The sequence below is a fragment of the Oncorhynchus mykiss genome, chromosome 15 (genome assembly GCF_057628025.1).
Source record: "Oncorhynchus mykiss isolate SJ-2025 chromosome 15, ASM5762802v1, whole genome shotgun sequence".
Taxonomy (NCBI): domain Eukaryota; kingdom Metazoa; phylum Chordata; class Actinopteri; order Salmoniformes; family Salmonidae; genus Oncorhynchus; species Oncorhynchus mykiss.
This window is the reverse complement of record NC_143036.1, coordinates 51319367-51337500: the sequence shown is the minus strand read 5'-3', so window position 1 is coordinate 51337500 and position 18134 is coordinate 51319367. Positions and strand designations below refer to the sequence as shown.

The 18134-nt window shown below is 43.7% G+C and overlaps 2 protein-coding genes across 8 annotated transcripts in view; both read left to right on the top strand.

Moving 5' to 3' along the window:
• LOC110490173 (ATP-binding cassette sub-family D member 2) overlaps positions 1 to 6717 on the top strand; it is a 20157-nt gene extending 13440 nt beyond the window's left edge. The window contains exons 7-10 of the mRNA XM_021563403.3: positions 669 to 814; positions 1777 to 1861; positions 2057 to 2182; positions 3056 to 6717. Of these exons, the coding sequence (XP_021419078.1) occupies positions 669 to 814; positions 1777 to 1861; positions 2057 to 2182; positions 3056 to 3269 (571 nt within the window). The 3' untranslated portion in view covers positions 3270 to 6717. The remainder of the gene's footprint in view (positions 1 to 668; positions 815 to 1776; positions 1862 to 2056; positions 2183 to 3055) is intronic.
• A 273-nt stretch (positions 6718 to 6990) lies between these two features.
• The window catches only part of LOC110490171 (kinesin-like protein KIF21A), a 43469-nt gene continuing 32325 nt past the window's right edge, over positions 6991 to 18134 (top strand). For all 7 annotated transcript variants that reach the window (XM_021563402.3, XM_021563401.3, XM_090200268.1 and 4 more), the window contains exon 1: positions 6991 to 7627. In XM_021563402.3, coding sequence (XP_021419077.3) covers positions 7587 to 7627 — 41 coding nt within the window. In that variant the 5' untranslated portion in view covers positions 6991 to 7586. The remainder of the gene's footprint in view (positions 7628 to 18134) is intronic.

The window sequence follows — 18134 nt, the reverse complement described above, 5'->3', positions numbered from 1 at the left end:
TCCTTATGCCCACACATGTACCGACTCTGACACACATGTACCCATGTATAGATTATAGGATCTTCATTTGACCACTCTATTGTTGCTGCCAATGTTACTGCACGACAGGAAATGCAAACAAACAGGTTTAAAAAGGCTTCTAAAGTTTGTTATTTCCACTTTAAAATGTCAGACTTGATTTGCCCTAACAAAAAATGGATCAACCCCTACAAAAATGGCCACTAATTAAAATCCACAAAATAATTCACATTTCCTGTTGCTGCAGAATTATTTTCCTGCTGTGGCAAACTGGCTCAAATGAAGATCCTACATCTGTACCATGCAGGCTTGCATAGAGGCACACACACAAGCATGCATTGATGAATATTCTGTATGCATGCACGCACGCACACACACACACACACACACACACACACAGTTAAATGTATTGAAAATCAGCAGGAGGTAACCTTACCCTCTAGACTCGGTAACTGGATCTCCATGGAGAGTGAGAGAGAGTAACCAGACCTTAGAGTAGTGAAATATTTACCAGATCTTCCAGGTGTTTTGACGGCTTTACTGGAATGGTGAAACGTGACACACACACACACACACACACACACACACAGACCTCTTTACCCAAATGTTGTGTCTGACTATCTCCCCCTTTCTCTCGCTCTCGCCCTCAGGCCGTACATGTCCATTGGGACCCTGAGAGACCAGGTGATCTACCCAGACTCTCTAAAGGACATGCATGACAGGGGCTACAGAGACACGGACCTGGAGGTCATACTGGACATTGTTAACCTCAACCAGATAGTGACCCGCGAGGGCGGTAAGAACCCGGGGAGGGATCTGAGTCAGTCTAGAACAGAAGGGCTGCGTGGGTCTGAAGGCGTAGGAACAGGTGCACTTTGAAAAGAGCTGGCCTGACAAAACCTCCCAGCATCCTATTTTTAAGCTATTTGCCCTTGAGATGAATGATATGGTTTCCAAGGGGATTCCCTAACAACAACTGACATATACTGAACGGGGCCCTCTCAGTTCAGCTAACACACACTTCCTAAAAAAAAAAAAAATGTTTCTGTATCTCTTATCATACTATGTGCTGTCTGTAAGTTATATCAGTATTTTCTAGTGGCACCAGTCTGTCCCTCTCCATATCTTTGGTCTTATTAAGGACATGTAGAATGTAGTTAATTGGAGACCAGTGGTCCTGTTATTCTCCGACAATCGGCTCCATTAATGTGACCTCACCACTAAGCCTAGTCACTCCCGGTTAGAGCCATGAATGGCTGCTTTGTAACCACCGTGTGAATGGTTCCTAGCCAGAGGAGAGGGTAATAATCTTGGGATCCCTCCAGAAGGGATTATCATTTTCCCTGTTTGTTCACCAACGCCGGCTGTAGAGACATTGAAGTCCTGCGTTTTCCTCCTGCATGGCTCTAAATCGGGATTAGAAAGTATTCGTTTTTTTTTGGTCTTTTGAGATGAATATGAAGCCCGGTGGTTTAAACGGAAAAGACAAAGGACGCCTTGGCAGCGGTATTAAAAAAAAGGCTTTTTTTAAGCCTTAGAGAGAGACAACGTTTGTAAGTCAGTCAGTCTCCTATGGAATATTCTTGAATTTTGGGCTCTCGCCACAGGCGTTACCGTGGTTACACTAAATGTAAACCCTTTGCGTTGGTCTTTGGGTAGCGTTTAACCTACTTATTCCTGTGGAGAATAAAACTGTGGTCAATGACAGTGCTTCCAATATTAACTGACTGTGATGTGTGTCTGCTTGTCTGTGTGTAGGTTGGGATGCAGAGATGGACTGGAAGGATGTGTTGTCTGGGGGAGAGAAACAGAGGATGGGCATGGCTCGCATGTTCTACAACAGGTACGACGTGGCCTGCCATCGTAGGCCTTCTTAAACCCTGTACGTGAGGGTTGGAAAAACGTAATAGTAGATAGTGCTGGTGATTGAATAGCCCATTTTCCTCTCTTGTTCTATAGTTGATTGGTGGCCAGCTGATTTAATTCATCGTTAATTCGAAAGTTATACACTTCTAAATTCCTTTTTCTTGTGTGTCAGGCCAAAGTACGCCCTGTTAGATGAGTGCACCAGTGCTGTCAGCATTGACGTGGAGGGGAAAATATTCCAGGCTGCAAAGGATGCTGGGATATCCTTACTGTCAATCACCCATAGACCCTCCCTCTGGTAAGAGATAGATATCATATCTGGACCAGTCTGTCCAGCCCAATTCCAATCTTTTTTCCACTAATTGGTATTTTGACTAATCACATCAGGTCTTTTCACGTAAGATATTTTTCAGAGCTGATCTGATTGGTCAAAAGACCAATTTGTGAAAAAATGTCAGAATTGGGCTGCCTGTTTAAATGCAGCCGCTGTGTCTCCAATACCTAGGTGGAGCACCATGAGTTTGGCAAGCAAGACTAGTCAGAGAGTTTCTCAAACGTCCAATGTGTAATATTGTATGGCGCTTTTTGTCATGAAGCTCACAGATTCTGTGCCTAACACTGTAGAAGAGTTTTAAAGGAAAACCGTACAGAAACCTGTAGAAAAAAAGGAAATGCAAAATACTACCGCAAAACAAGTAGTAGCCTATAAGCAAATGCACTTCTACTTGTCAAGTCAGCAATGCTCTGTTCTTTGTTTTCTTTGAGTTAGCCTCAGAGAAAACACAAACAGGACTACCACAATATTGTGCAAGTCTGTTCCTCTCAGGAGATTGCTGCTGCTACTTAGTTGCTTGTTTAACCTTAGCAGTCACGTAACCCTATGACATTTTACACGACATGACATGACACTACACCACGCAACAAGGGAACAGCACAAAATAATCACAACATGACTGCAACCACAATAGAACAGGACACATGCGCCATCACTAACACTGCAATACTGTTTCATAACATACCACAACCATAAGGTCAAAGACAATTGTATACTATTTGGAAATAATGTTGTGCTTCGACTGGATAGTGAACAAATTAAAAAGAGAAACATAACGCAACCATGAAATAATCCCATCCTTAACCCATGTTCTTGCTCCACTTTTCATACCGACAGGAAGTACCACACTCACCTGTTACAGTTTGATGGTGAGGGAGGATGGAGGTTCGAGCAGCTGGACACCGCTACGCGTCTCTCCCTGACCGAGGAGAAACAACGCCTCGAGTCTTCACTTGCAGGAATACCCAAGATGCAACACAGACTCAACGAACTCTGCAAGATCCTGGGAGCGGACTCAGCCCTCAAAACAGCCGACTTAGCAGAGGAATGAAAGAAAGAGCGAGATGTTCAGAAAAGTCAAAAGTATAATTTTTTTGTTTCAACCAAACGCATATTCCCCGTACGTTTCCAATGTTGGGGTTGAGTTTTAAGAACTCAGCGACACTGTTGTTTTCTAGATGTTTTTATTGCTGAGTGGTTGAGAGACTTAAAATCTCTGACAAGCTGAGACTAACATTTTATTTGGTTGAACAATGAAGTCAAATTATTTTTCATTTCTAGCCCTACTCAATTTGGGGAATAGTTCATTGTTATTGTCGTAGTTATCAAGTGCTGAAGTAGTAGGCTTATGCTATTTTGTGTGAGACAGTATTTTCCTCCTTTTAGTGTATAGATTTGTTTGTGTTAATAAAACAGTACTGTGGACAGGAAAATGCACAACGTGTCGTTTTATTAGATGAGTTTAAAAGGTTGATGTTTCGGCCTTTTAATAGCCTTCTATGTCAATCTTTTAAACTTGTCTAATTCAACTTTTTTTTTAAAGAATGGTGAGCTAGCGTTGCACCTTTTCCTGTCCAATGATCTCTACACATTTTTTGGGGGTTTCACCACGACTCACTTTGGTTGAGCACCCTCTCCTTCTTTCTGTAAAAAAAAACTACTAGGAAGGTCTTTGGATGATATCAAACAATGAACATACACGTTTTTACAATCATATCAAGTTCTTCATTAAGGTTAGGCTAATAAGCATACCGTTTTCCAAGGTAACCCAACTGCTCAAATGTAAAGTACCACAGCTGCAATACATTTGTGGCCCTTTCTGTTATCTCAGCTACTGGCGCTGGGGTTATGTCATAAGGACATCTTTCTTATAACATGACTGAATGTGTTTCTCACAGGTTATTTCCTCAGAACTGCAGTGTAGTAATCTATTCAAAATACCTCAGTAGCTTTCAAAATATCTTGCTCTGCATTTTAAATAACACCCTTCCTTAGACCTATATAGTGCACCACTTTCACCTTTGTTAGTGGCTAATAGATGGTTGTCTTAGGAGCTATTATTGGACATTGGTGCATTAGTGACAGAGCTGTGGGTCTGTTGCTATAGGCTTCTGGTTCACTGAACAAATACAATGGATTTCAAGGCATTCAGTCTTGTCTCCAGCAGAGCACAGCAGGAATCGGACTGGGCTCACTCACACAAACGCACGCTAACGCACACACACACACACACATCGCCTGGCAAAGCCCTCCTCACTGTCACTAGGGTAATATCCGCGGAACAGGGGTGTTTTGTGTTGTCTCGGTCCGCAATCTTCACCCCTATAAACATAAGTCACATCTTCAGCATAGAGGTGTTGTGTTTTACAATAAACAGGGTTGTTTTCCGTTGTTGTTCAGTACAGTTTACTTGGCTGCTGAGTTTTATTAAATGTTACCTCGTTATAGCCACCCACAGTACAAATCAATCTAGTTGAGCAATTCATATTTGTTACCAGCGACCTATCTCAGACTTTATACTGTGAACTTTGTTTGTTTCTTTTTTTGATATTGTCATAAAATTGTATTTTTAATGTAGGGATTTTAGAGTTTGATAACGCCTCTTCAAACCTGTGTATGCACTGTAAATCTTCTGCTGAACAAAGCTGTCATTTCAGCGCTGGTCAAATCCAAGACCAGTCCTTCTAGTGCTGTAGCCTTATAGCCTGGCTGTGTTAGTATATCCCCTATACCAGGGTTCTCCAACTGGCGGTCCGCGGCCCGAATTTGGCCCCCCAAGAGCAAAAAAAAAAAAGTGTATTTTTATCGTTGGAAATAAAAGACTGTAAAAATGCCAGTAAATCAGCTCCAAGTGATTGACATTTTGAAAATGTCAAATTATTGCCACGCATAATAGAGAGAGAGATATGTAATCGTATACAGATCCGAGCAAGGTTTGAAATGATTATGTCAAATATTATATCTGTTTGGGCTTCTTCCAGTCTATTTGCAGTCTACACATTATTTGTAATTATGTTCCAGCCGGTGACTGAATCTAGTTGATCCCTGCCCTATACGGTATTTCAATCAGTGACACATACTAATGCTGGGTTATTTGATTGGCTTGGTAACGTCTGTGACAAATCAGAATGAAATCAGTAACCGCAATGGCAGAATATTTACAAGTGTACAACAAGTGCAACTGCAATATTTTGACCACTACATCTCAGACTAAACTGTCTTAAAGAGAAATGACATGGAAAAGAATGTATGTGAGTTATAAATATGTAAACTATATATTGTAATGTATACTTTGTTAATATGGTACTTATACTTTGCCTTTGCATGGAATGGGTGAGTGTGAGTGATGCCTCAATCACATGTTATATTTGAACTGTCTCTTTCAATCAATGCTAAACAGAGAGCATTGTGGGAGGAAAAATACAATAACTTGCACCGTGAATAGTTAGTTGTTCATGGAAATAAAGTGTTGACATTTTGTAATATACTTGGTTATAACTACTGTTATGAAATAGGTTATGAGCCTGAAAAGAACCTACATATTCAGGTTTCTCATTTCTTGGGATTCTAACTAATACTTTGTGTCTTGAAAAGGACACCTGACATAGTTTGAAACCCGATTTCCCTGTACTGTAAAAAAAAAAACATTCTGTGTTGCTCAGCCCTGTTGATAGGAAGTATCTACAGTATACTACTGGATGAAACAGTGTTAATGTGACTGAGAACGGTATGGAATGAGTAGAATCGAGAGGTGATGCTTGAAACTGTATACATGTTGACCCTGAGTTTAGCTATCTAACCAAGACTATGGATCAAAGTCAAACTAAATCAAATATGCTTTGGTATTCTAAAAAATTGGAACTGTTAAGTTAGGCCCACTCTAGTATGTTCCCACAACACTGACATACGTACTAACAATTATTTGATACAATTCTTTTGTCATTTTTCTAATAAGTGGAACATCCGAATGTACTGTATTTGACATGTGTCATAGCATTTGGCTTTGTCATTCGGCAATTTATCCAATTTCGGCAACGGTAACAATTGGAAGTGTGATTTGCAAAATGGTTGTTCATTTAATGGCACCTCTTGTAACTAATGCATGTGTTCTGTCGTGATTTTATTAAAGAAGAGTAACGAACTCATTTATGTTATGGGCATGGGATCTGTTTTGTTCTGTGGGCCTAGTGATGCTGTTTCAGTCCAGAGAGACATGGGACTGAGGGACAAGAACAGGCGTTGTCTCCCCTCTCTTCTAGTCTCCTCCTGATTTTTTTTTAATGGCAGGAAAACAAACAAAACGTTCTAAGCCCACCTGTTCTGCTACTGCTGTTCGTTCTGCACGCGGAGGCTGTGCGCTGAGTGTTCGTTTACGTCAGTGTGAATCCCATATGTAGTTTCAAGCATGCTCAAAATCATATGCTTGGCTCATTACACTTTTGCTCTTGAAAATGTATTTTCCTGTAAATAAAACATGACAACCACTAAAGACTGTAAAACTCAAAAATAATTGATTCATTGTTGTGTTGTGCTGTCGTTAGTCATTTTGGAGCTGGTTGCGTATTCCAGCCTCAGAGTACAGGGATATTCAATGTAACGTGTATCTGATGCCATCTGTTGTATAAAGACGGAAATGATTTGGATCACACAGCACTTTTGTAATCATAACCAATGACCACACGATGGTGCCATTCTCCACCCATACACCCGTACATCAGTAATGTCTTTGCAACAGTAACTATTAGGCCTACGCCATTTGGTATTTCACGAACATATTCACATTAGATTGGAATGTCAACCCACATGGCGACACACAATATGGTAAACCTCTTCATTTTTAATTGGATCGGCGGTTTTTAAACTGCATTGGACGTGTTCAATTGCATTGCAGAAAACAAGGTGGTGTCATTGCTTGAGACTCAGCTAGTGGTCATCAATAACTCAACCTTTTCCACCAATTGGCCTCTATAATTGGCCTTGAGAAGGTTTTTGTCAGATTCGTAGGGTGCAGGAGGCGTGGCTTGATTACGTTTCGCTCCTCCAGTCGCGCACAGGGGCAAGCAAGTGTATTATTCTACCAGCACCACCTAGCATGGCTGGCCTCTACACGGGAATAATGCACGCAATGTCATAGAAAATGTAACCTCGACTATGATTCAGAATGCGCCTCACCCGAGGTAGAGCACGGAGAATAGCACACTAATGCTCACATCGGATTGCAATTATTTATACAAAGTGGATGTGAGCTGTGGGGGCTCAAGCGCGTTGGTAACGGAGCTGCCTGCTGCACACGGATAAAATAAAAAGAAAATCCAGCTATTTATATCGTGGTTGTTCCAGAGGTGACGACCCTCCGGACTTCGTAGCCATGAGTGGACAGGACGAAAGTTCGGTGCGGGTCGCATTGAGGTAAACCTGTGACATTGGGTGGTGTTTTGTGTTCCGTCGGGAAAGTATGCTCTTGGTCACGACTCTCCAGGATAATGTACCGATTATTATTGTGACCATGCCGGTGTTGATAAACCAGAGCATGGGCTGTTATAATGGCCTTATTACTGTGTGATAACATTCATGTGTGTATAGCCTAAACAAATGAGCATCCGTTTAAAAAATAACGCACGGTAGATTGAAATGTGGCAAAGCAATCAACGTTTACGTAGGGGTTGGCGATAGCAATAACAATACGTTTCTCCTTGTATTTATATTCTAGGACGCTTGTCAAATGTCAAACTACTAAAGCAGCAAGGCCTTGGATTTGTTTAAGTGTCACCATCAGCCCCCCCGTATAGACCAACCAAGTATATAGCCAGCACAATTTCCTAGGTTAAGTTTAATGAGTTTCCTTTGTTGATGCTTAAGGAACTGTAACAGTACTCCATTTCCCAATGGCCTGGCTGCAGACATGATGACTACATGCATTTATGAATGAAGGAAGGAAGGAGGGGCGGATATGACAGGAGAAAGCAGTACCCCCCCCCATCACAAAAGTGAAAATAAAAATAAAATAATGAACACTCTCTCTCTCCAGTTACTGCAGGCAGACTTTGACCCAGTACTCTCTTTACTAAGTCTCTGCCTGGACTGGGCCTTGGTTTTACAAGCCTCTCTCCTGCATATAAAATGCAGCCATATTCATGAGACAATATACCAGCGGCAAGCACATCTACACAACATGATATTTGTAGAGACCGTTTTAATTGCCGACATGTCAGGCAGACCGCTTGTAGAGTTTTCAAAAAAATGTAATGACATGCTGATAAAATGTTTATAACATGTGATGTGCACACAAATCTAACAGCATCATTACCACCTTCCCCCGGTTCCCTGAAATACAGTTTGGAACCTGTCACTAATCCAAGTGTCCTGTGTATGGGTCAGTAAGCACATCCCTTAAGCCTACAGCACAGGGATACCTTCCCTGACCCTGCTGCGCCCTGCACCTTAATGCTCTCTCTGCTATCCTGAGAACACCGGCTCCGCAGAGCTCCCTTCATCACATTATGTACACATCCACTCACTCACCCACACGCTAGCACACTCTCGCCAAGTCACTCTCTAAGCCTGTAGCTCGCTTTTCCTTTCTCTCTCCCTCTACCTATCCCTGTCTCGCACGCACACGCGCATACACACACACGCGCACACACATACACACACGCACTGGCAGGACAGCCGTTACACTGTTTAATCTTCACGAAACCCTCAGACATGCACATAGACCTCCAGTACAAAAGGTTACACACACTCTTGAGATCTGGAGAGTCATGACGGAGGCAACCCTGTGTCTGTCTACGCCTGCTTTCTGCTCTTGGCTTGGGTCCATTAGGCTGAATGTCTATCTGTCCCTGTGTTAGAGGAGTTCTTGCAAGGTGACATCAGCTTTGTCTGCTGTCTGCCAACCTGTCTCAAGGATAATGCTATTATATAGGCCATTTCATATTCTGATCTAGCATAATACAGCCTGGCGGCCGCCAGATCTGTATGTGCTTGCCTTGGTCCAACCCTACTGACTTGAAAGCACGTGAGTACATATATCTGGCAACCCAGCAAACCTACTTGAAGCACAAAAACATGACACAGAAAGTTAAAACATCCACTTAATCATTCTTGTCATGACTTGACAACGTTATCTCAGCTGCTATCGTTACAACTACAACTGCACAGTACATTAGCCTTGATGAGTTATAGTAACACCCACAAGAGACATGGCAACGCTGTAATTACTTCTGTGTGTTGGTGCAATCTGTAGAGCAGCAACTTTATCAGAGTCACTAAGGACATGTTTAAGACAGGTTGACTCACAGGTTTTCACTGACTTGTAACAGTTAAAACAGACACCGCGCACGCATGCACGCACACACACACACACACACACACACACACACAGCGATCACCAACCAATGTAGCTTGTTGTTGTTAGATACCGAGCCTGCGTGTGCCAGTTGGCCTATTGCTGTCTGTTAACGAGGCTTAATGCTTCAGCCCCAGTTGCATGCACAAGGCTCATATGTTCCATTATCACCCAAGTGCTGTTCTGGTGGAGTTAATGAATGTTACAAGTCAAAGGTCAATGCTTTGGCACCAGAAGTGCACAGTCGTGTTTTTTTTAGGGGTGCGTTACTGCGACAGAGTCAGTCAGTCAGTGACTCTCATGAACATAGGTTTTCCAATGCTGCTCTTGAACATAAATGACTGGCATCTAGATTTTTGTTCGATTTCTTTCTCTCCTGTGCATTACACATTTTCATTTTGTGCACATGGCACGTTTGCACCCGTTTCCTGTTTTTAGGCCAGCGCTGTTAAAACACACAGACAAAAGGTATAGCTGTCCTGGACACAACTATATCAAAGTATTTATTCACTGGGCAGTCTCGTATGAGCTCAGTCTAAATGGAATAAACAGATCGTTTTGAGCAATTTAGCCTATGTAAGTGTCAGTATGTTTGTTTGGTAAAGTGAAGTGTGACCAGATGAGCCAGTCAAGTGGTTGTTTCATGAATATCCTTGAAGTGAATGAAGCATTAAGTATGCATCGCCTCAAGCCTGGAGCTACGCTACAGTGTCGGTCGCTTCAGGTTTCAAGTTGTTCACGTTCGAAGCTAGACGAGCCTTTTACACAATTTCAGCTAAAGGCCAAGTCAAAAGAAGACACTTGTTTCAGAGAGCAATAGAATTGGCACAATAACAGACATGTCATGTTATGCTAGTGTAATATTTATTGTGTCCAGCTTCTGTTTCAGATTTTGTCATGTGGGGCAAAAGTCACCAAAACAGCTGCTATTGGGCAATGGGACCAAACCCTCAAAGAGTAACGTCCTTTCCACTAGTTGGTTTTTCAGAGTGTCCATCAAAGCTCAGCTCCTCCCCAGGGTGGATTATTCTTAAATATGCACAAACCATCTGCCAGCACACGTCATGTGATATTACAAAGTGTCCTGACTTACTACGAGAGACAATAATAATAGTTACTGTATCTATTCAATTTCATCCACTTCTCTCAGTATCCAAGTAAGGCTTTGTGTTGTAGCTGAGTCCTTCTGGCTGAGACTTCTCTAAATGATTTTGAATCCAAGTCCGAGTATAGTAGAGAGGTACAACACTGCCCCAGCCTGCCAGCCAGAGGGACAGAGTGTTTACTTTTTTATATTAGAAGGTGTTTCACACATAGAGATGGGATATGCATCTTTCATACAACACACAACAGGCCCTAAAATCCCAGCATTATCACAATGCAAGCCCTTCAAACGGCACCACAGAATATCACAAGATAAGCTGGTGTTGGCTGGAGGTCAGATACATTAACTCAGCCTAGATTGATAAACTGATGTGTTTTAGGAATCTCACTGGTATCCCATTGCCAGAAGAGAAGAATGTGAATTTATTTTCTTACTCATTGCCCTTGTCCGTGACATTGCAAAACATTTTTGGGTAGTTTTTTTCCCATCCGAAATAACTCCAACTCACAAGGTTGTATGTCAGTCAGTGTCATTCTCTAGTGTTTTGACAGAGTTCCCTTTGTGGCATAAAGGTATTTAACTGTCACAACAGAATGTTTCCATATATGATCGCTGTTATTTGGTGTTATTCATCATAAGGCTGGGCTTGAGGAAGATAAGATGGATGTGTGTGTATTTGTGTGTGTGTGTCCTCTGTCTCTTGTCCTGGTTTCCCCCCAAACTGACTGCGTGGACCCTTGCATCCCCTTTTCCTGCTCTTCCCTATAGCTGCACCGTGAAATCTGACCCAGGAAGCAGTAGAGCTGTGGCCACTGGTCAGTGAACCCTCTGCCCAGTGTGGTGACCCTGTGAATGGACATCACTCACCCGTGTAGAAAAGCCCTGCCAGATTTAAGCCAGGGAATCTCCCCTTTCTTTCACTAGTGGCTTTGGTAACTGAAGTGACATCACTAGACTGGACACAGTCATTCAAAGACCATTTGATGAATACATTTTTAGGAAAAAGTTGGTTGGTTGATTTGGTTTGAGGCGCTTGCTTGTATAATTTTCATCAGTTGATCATTGTTGAAAACTGCAGTTTGTCTTTCTGTGCTCTGAGGCGAAAATGCCTGTTAGTACCTGTTAATCACAGAGCATTGACGTTGAGAATTATCCAATGACTTGCCTCACGATCTCCACTCCAGTACAGTACTTAACAATGGACAGACTGTTCCTAAAAGCAAGTACAATGGACCATATCTCAGTTGAAGACAGCATTAAACACGGACACTGTTGTTGTCAGCTGTTATTGTTTACTGTAGCTACTGTATTACTCACAGTGATGCTCTGTAAACGTAGCTTAATGCACGTATTCGCCATTACAACCCTGTCATTATGACAGACACCAAACAATGTGTCAGTCAGTGAGTCAGGTGCTTCTAAGGCAGAAGGAAAAATAAAAATCACACCTGATGTCCTGAACAGTGAATGATGACAGTTGACATCATTATCCACACGCACAATACACAGTGTTTGCCTTTTGCGTGTTGCTTCACAATGTCATAATTGAAACAAACACAACAATAGAGTGTCAGGATAGGAGCGCTTTGTATGAAATCCACTCCATATGACGACAGTGGATGATGTCAGTCAGATAACAGTGGAAGTAATATTTCCATTTAAGTGCCTTTTTTCCCCCCCAGCCCATTTCTTCACCCCCCCCAGCCCATTTCTTCACCCTCCCCCAGCCAATTTCGTCACCCCCCCAGCCAATTTCTTCACCCCCCAGCCCATTTCTTCACCCCCCCAGCCCATTTCTTCACCCCCCCAGCCCATTTCTTCACCCCCCCAGCCCATTTCTTCACCCCCCCCAGCCCATTTCTTCACCCCCCAGCCCATTTCTTCATCCCCTCAGCCCATTTCTTCACCCCCCCGGCCCATTTCTTCAACCCCAGCCCATTTCTTCACCCCCCAGCCCATTTCTTCACCCCCCAGCCCATTTCTTCACCCCCCTCAGCCCATTTCTTCACCCCCTCGGCCCATTTCTTCACCCCCCCCCAGCCCATTTCTTCATCGCCCCCCAGCCCATTTATTCATCCCCCCCAGCCCATTTCTTCATTCCCCCCAGCCGATTTCTTCAACCCCCCCAGCCCATTTCTTCATCCCCCCCAGCCCATTTCTTCACCCCCCCAGCCCATTTTTTCACCCCCCCAGCCCATTTCTTCACCCCCCAGCCCATTTCTTCACCCCCCAGCCCATTTCTTCATCCCCTCAGCACATTTCTTTACCCCCCCAGCCCATTTCTTCACCCCCCTGGCCCATTTCTTCACCCCCCAGCCCATTTCTTCACCCCCCAGCCCATTTCTTCACCCCCCCAGCCCATTTCTTCACCCCCCTCAGCCCATTTCTTCACCCCCTCGGCCCATTTCTTCACCCCCCCCAGCCCATTTCTTCATCGCCCCCAGCCCATTTCTTCATCCACCCAGCCCATTTCTTCATCCCCCCAGCCCATTTCTTCATCCCCCCCAGCCCATTTCTTCACCCCCCAGCCCATTTCTTCATCCCCCCCAGCCCATTTCTTCATTCCCCCCAGCCGATTTCTTCAACCCCCCCAGCCCATTTCTTCATCCCCCCCAGCCCATTTATTCACCCCCCCAGCCCATTTCTTCACCCCCAGCCCATTTCTTCACCCCCCAGCCCATTTCTTCATCCCCTCAGCACATTTCTTTACCCCCCCAGCCCATTTCTTCACCCCCCTGGCCCATTTCTTCACCCCCCAGCCCATTTCTTCATCCCCTCAGCCCATTTCTTCATCCCCTCAGCCCATTTCTTCATCCCCTCAGCCCATTTCTTTACCCCCCCAGCCCATTTCTTCATCCCCTCAGCCCATTTATTCATCCCCTCAGCCCATTTCTTCATCCCCCCCAGACCATTTCTTCATCCCTACCAGCCCATTTCTTCATCCCCCAGCCCATTTCTTCACCCCCTAGCCCATTTCTTCATCCCCCCAGCCCATTTCTTCATCCCCCAGCCCATTTCTTCACCCCCAGCCCATTTCTTCATCCCCCCAGCCCATTTCTTCATCCCCCCCAGCCCATTTCTTCATCCCCCTCAGCCCATTTCTTCATCGCCCCCCCAGCCCATCTCCATCAGAGGCATATCATATGAGTGAATATCGTCAGATAATGATGATGATGGCAATAAGAATATTCCTGTGAACCTTTTACTGCAGTGGGATAAAACAGAGTCTGCTTTGAAACAACACAGTATACACCTCACACACATGGTTATGGGCATAAAAAAATAAGACACCTGTACCATGTCAGAAATATAATTAAAGTGTATTCAATTTTGAGTTTGCATCCCAACACCAGATTTTAAATAATGTTTATTAATTATGAAATTATGAAAAATAATGCAATTCTACACATGAGGCCAATGGGTCATTTAAATGCAGGAAATGGCTACAGTTCCATTTCCATTCCCAGCTCCTCTCTTCTTCCTCTAACCCTGGGCATCCATTAACCCAGGCCTGTTCTGCTCCTACCCATGTGATAGACGAGACAAGTTACACAACCTGCCTGCCATAGGCCATTGTACATCAGCTGCCTGCTTCCTTGACTGCTGTAGTTAGTTTCATAATGACCATGTACAACTTAACCATCAAACTGAAGGTGCTTTACAAGAGAGAGGAGAGGCTGCTGTAGTGTTTCCTGTAGTTTGATTGATTCCTGAAGAATAGAGGGCGAAGCTGAAGCTTTTCATTCTTCTTTCAAGGGGACCTTTCAAAACTGATTGAGACACTTTTTGTCAGCAGCACAACAACAGAACCAGTTATCGGTGTTTGTGTGTGTATGTGTTTCAGAAGATCACTGTAAGCCCAGTGTCTACAGTTCCCGGGTCTCAGTTTCAGGTGCAATAAAGGGCCAGAGAAGGGTGTGTTTGCATGCCTGTGTTTTTGTGTATGTGTACAGTCGTTGCCAAAAGTTTTGAGAATGACACAAATATTAATTTTCACAAAGTCTGCTGCCTCAGTGTCTTTAGATATTTTTGTCTGATGTTACTATGGAATACTGAAGTATAATTACAAGCATTTCATAAGTGTCAACGGCTTTTATTGACAATTACATGAAGTTGATGCAAGAGTCAATATTTGCAGTGTTGACCCTTCTTTTTCAAGACCTCTGTAATCCGCCCTGGCATGCTGTCAATTAAATTCTGGGCCACATCCTGACTGATGGCAGCCCATTCTTGCATAATCAATGCTTGGTGTTTGTCAGAATTTGTGGGTTTTTGTTTGTCCACCCGCCTCTTGAGGATTGTCCACAAGTTCTCAATGGGATTAAGGTCTGGGGAGTTTCCTGGCCATGGACCCAAAATATTTATGTTCTGTTCCCCGAGCTACTTAGTTATCACTTTTGCCTCATGGCAAGGTGCTCCATCATGCTAGAAAAGGCATTGTTCATCACCAAACTGTTCCTGGATGGTTGGAAAAGTTGCTCTTGGGGGATGTGGCAAAATTGTGAGTGAGCCCACTCCCTTGGCTGAGAAGCAACCCCACACATGAATGGTCTCAGGATGCTTTACTGTTGGCATGACACAGGACTGATGAAAGCGCTCACCTTGTCTTCTCCGGGCAAGATTTTTTTACGGATGCCCCAAACAATCAGAAAGAGGATTCATCAGAGAAAATGACTTTACCCCAGTTCTCAGCAGTCCAATCCCTGTACCTTTTGCAGAATATCAGTCTGTCCCTGATGTTTTTCCTGGAGAGAAGTGGCTTCTCTGCTGCCCTTCTTGACACCAGGCCATCCTCCAAAGGTCTTCGCCTCACTGTGCGTGCAGATGCACTTACACCTGCCTGCTGCCATTCCTGAGCAAGCTCTGTACTGGTGGTGCCCCGATCCCGCAGCTGAAGCAACTTTAGGAGACGGTCCTGGCGCTTGCTGGACTTTCTTGGGCGCCCTGAAGCCTTCTTCACAACAATTGAACCACTCTCCTTGAAGTTCTTGATGATCCGATAAATGGTTGATTTAGGTGCAATCTTACTGGCAGCAATATCCTTGCCTGTGAAGCTCTTTTTGTGCAAAGCAATGATGACGGCACGTGTTTCCTTGCAGGTAACCATGGTTGACAGAGGAAGAACAATGATTCCAAGCACCACTCTCCTTTTGAAGCTTCCAGTCTGTTATTCGAACTCAATCAGCATGACAGAGTGATCTCCAGCCTTGTCCTCGTCAACACACACACCTGTGTTAACGAGAGAATCACTGGCATGATGTCAGCTGGTCCTTTTGTGGCAGGGCTGAAATGCACTGGAAATGTTTTTTTTTTTTTTGGGGGGGGGGATTCAGTTCATTTGCACGGCAAAGAGTGACTTTGCAATTAATTGCAATTCATCTGATCACTCTTCATAACATTCTGCAGTATATGCAAATTGCCATCATATAAACTGAGGCAGCAAACTTTGTGAAAATTAAGATTTGTGTCATTCTCAAAACTTTTGGCCACAACTGTATGTATGTATGTATATGTGTGTGTGTGTGTGTGTGTGTGTGTGTGTGTTGAATGGTCCCTCCTTAACCCCTGCTCTACAGCATCAGTATCTCAGGGTAAAGATGCCCTGGGAGTAAAGGGCCTGCTCCAATGCACAATGCAGTCCAAATTGTACAAAAGCTGATGAAACTAACACTGTAAAAGTGTGAACAAATTTGATCACTGTTATTTACTGATAATTGCTGGTTGAAAACACAATCTACACCCGACCTTCTATTCAGCGGGTTTGCATGGGCAGGAGTTTTGGCTTTCCACGGAGACATCACCATGCAGGAAATTGATTGATTGACCAATAACAAAGAGAGTTTGAAACCTCTCTGCCAATATATAACAGCTGGTTTTCAGTTTTCCCCTTCCACACAGACAGTCCTAGCCAAATTATAATGATGTTTGCTAAAAAGACATCTTAATGGAAATCTATTACAGTAAGGTACTTAATTGTTACGCATAAATGATTTGATATTGATATAAAAACAGCTGCATCGGTTCTTTAAAACCCTGTTCCTAGTGCATGAATTCCTCAGGTACTTAGCCACAATTTAACCTCTGATATGAGAGGAGTTAAAAAGCCAGCCGCCTGACTCCATTCTCATCTCTTTGTAATGTGTGGGCACAGGGCAGCAATACTCCCTCTTCTTTCTGTTTTCTTCACAAATTAATGCGAAGAAGTCATGAATAAGTGAATGATTGATTGTTTCCTGTAATCTAGTTGTGTATCGTGCCTGTTGTTTTTCCCTACACTGTGGGTCCAGATGCTTCTCAGGACTCTTTGTAGCTCTAGAATTAGATTAGGGCTGAGATTAGATTTTACAATAGTCTGATGTTACTGTTGTGGTTTGCAGCAGGGAAGTGATGCGGGATGGTCTCTCTGGGAACCATTGTGGTTGGCAGAGGCAGGGGCTGAGGTCAAGTCCAGATCTGCAGTGAGTCAGCATGATGATGCTTTGGCTGAATCACCTTTCTTACCATCATAGTTATTAATATTCATGGAGATCTACACATACTGTATAGACTCAAACATATCCATCGCAGAGTACACTGGTTAGGACGGTCACCAGCCTTCCCTGGCGCAGTCAGTGCACCCTGGCCTCTGGCCTGCAGTACATTTCTAATTTTACAAGAGCCCTTCTGTTTTAAGTGCATTTGTTTAGTAGGAGATTATGCTGGCTAGAAATGTGACTGTGCTACTGCCTGGCCCTGCGTCTTTCAGCCCTTTGAACCAGGTCAATGTGTAGTGGTGGTGGTGGCTGTGTGGAGAAAGGGGACCGAGAGAGAGTGGGAGGGAGAGAATGAGAGAGACAGAGAACGAGAGGGAGAATAGAGAGAGAGGAGAGGGAGACAAAGAGGGAAGGGACAGAGAGAGGGAGAGGAAGAGGAAGGGGAGAGAAGGACAGAGAGAGAATGTGACAAAGAGACAAAGAGAGACAGATAGGCATGGCTGCCCCAGATAATAAGGACTGGGTCCATAGGAGAGAAAGGAGAGTCTTGGCTCAGGCCCAGGACAGCTGCTTCTGAATGGGTTATTGCCATAGTGAGCTAGCCTGGCGCAGTCCATTTTGTTCTGAGAGGGGTTAGTGAGTTAGCATGGTGCTCCTCTGGCAGTCACTGTCATCGCTGTAATGAGGCCGCCAGCGTGAGGCTAACTGGACATGTCACATGGTGAGAGTCTCTGTCAGGAGCTCTACGGTGTGTGTGTCCGTACTAGAGGTCGACCAATTATGATTTTTCAACGCCGATACCGATTATTGGAGGACCAAAAAAGCCGATACCGATTAATCTGCCTATTTTTAAAAATGTATTTGTAATAATGACAATTACAACAATACTGAATGAACACTTATTTTTTTTTTTTTACTTAATATAATACATCAATAAAATCAAGTTAGACTCAAGTAAATAATGAAACATGTTCAATTTGGTTTAAATAA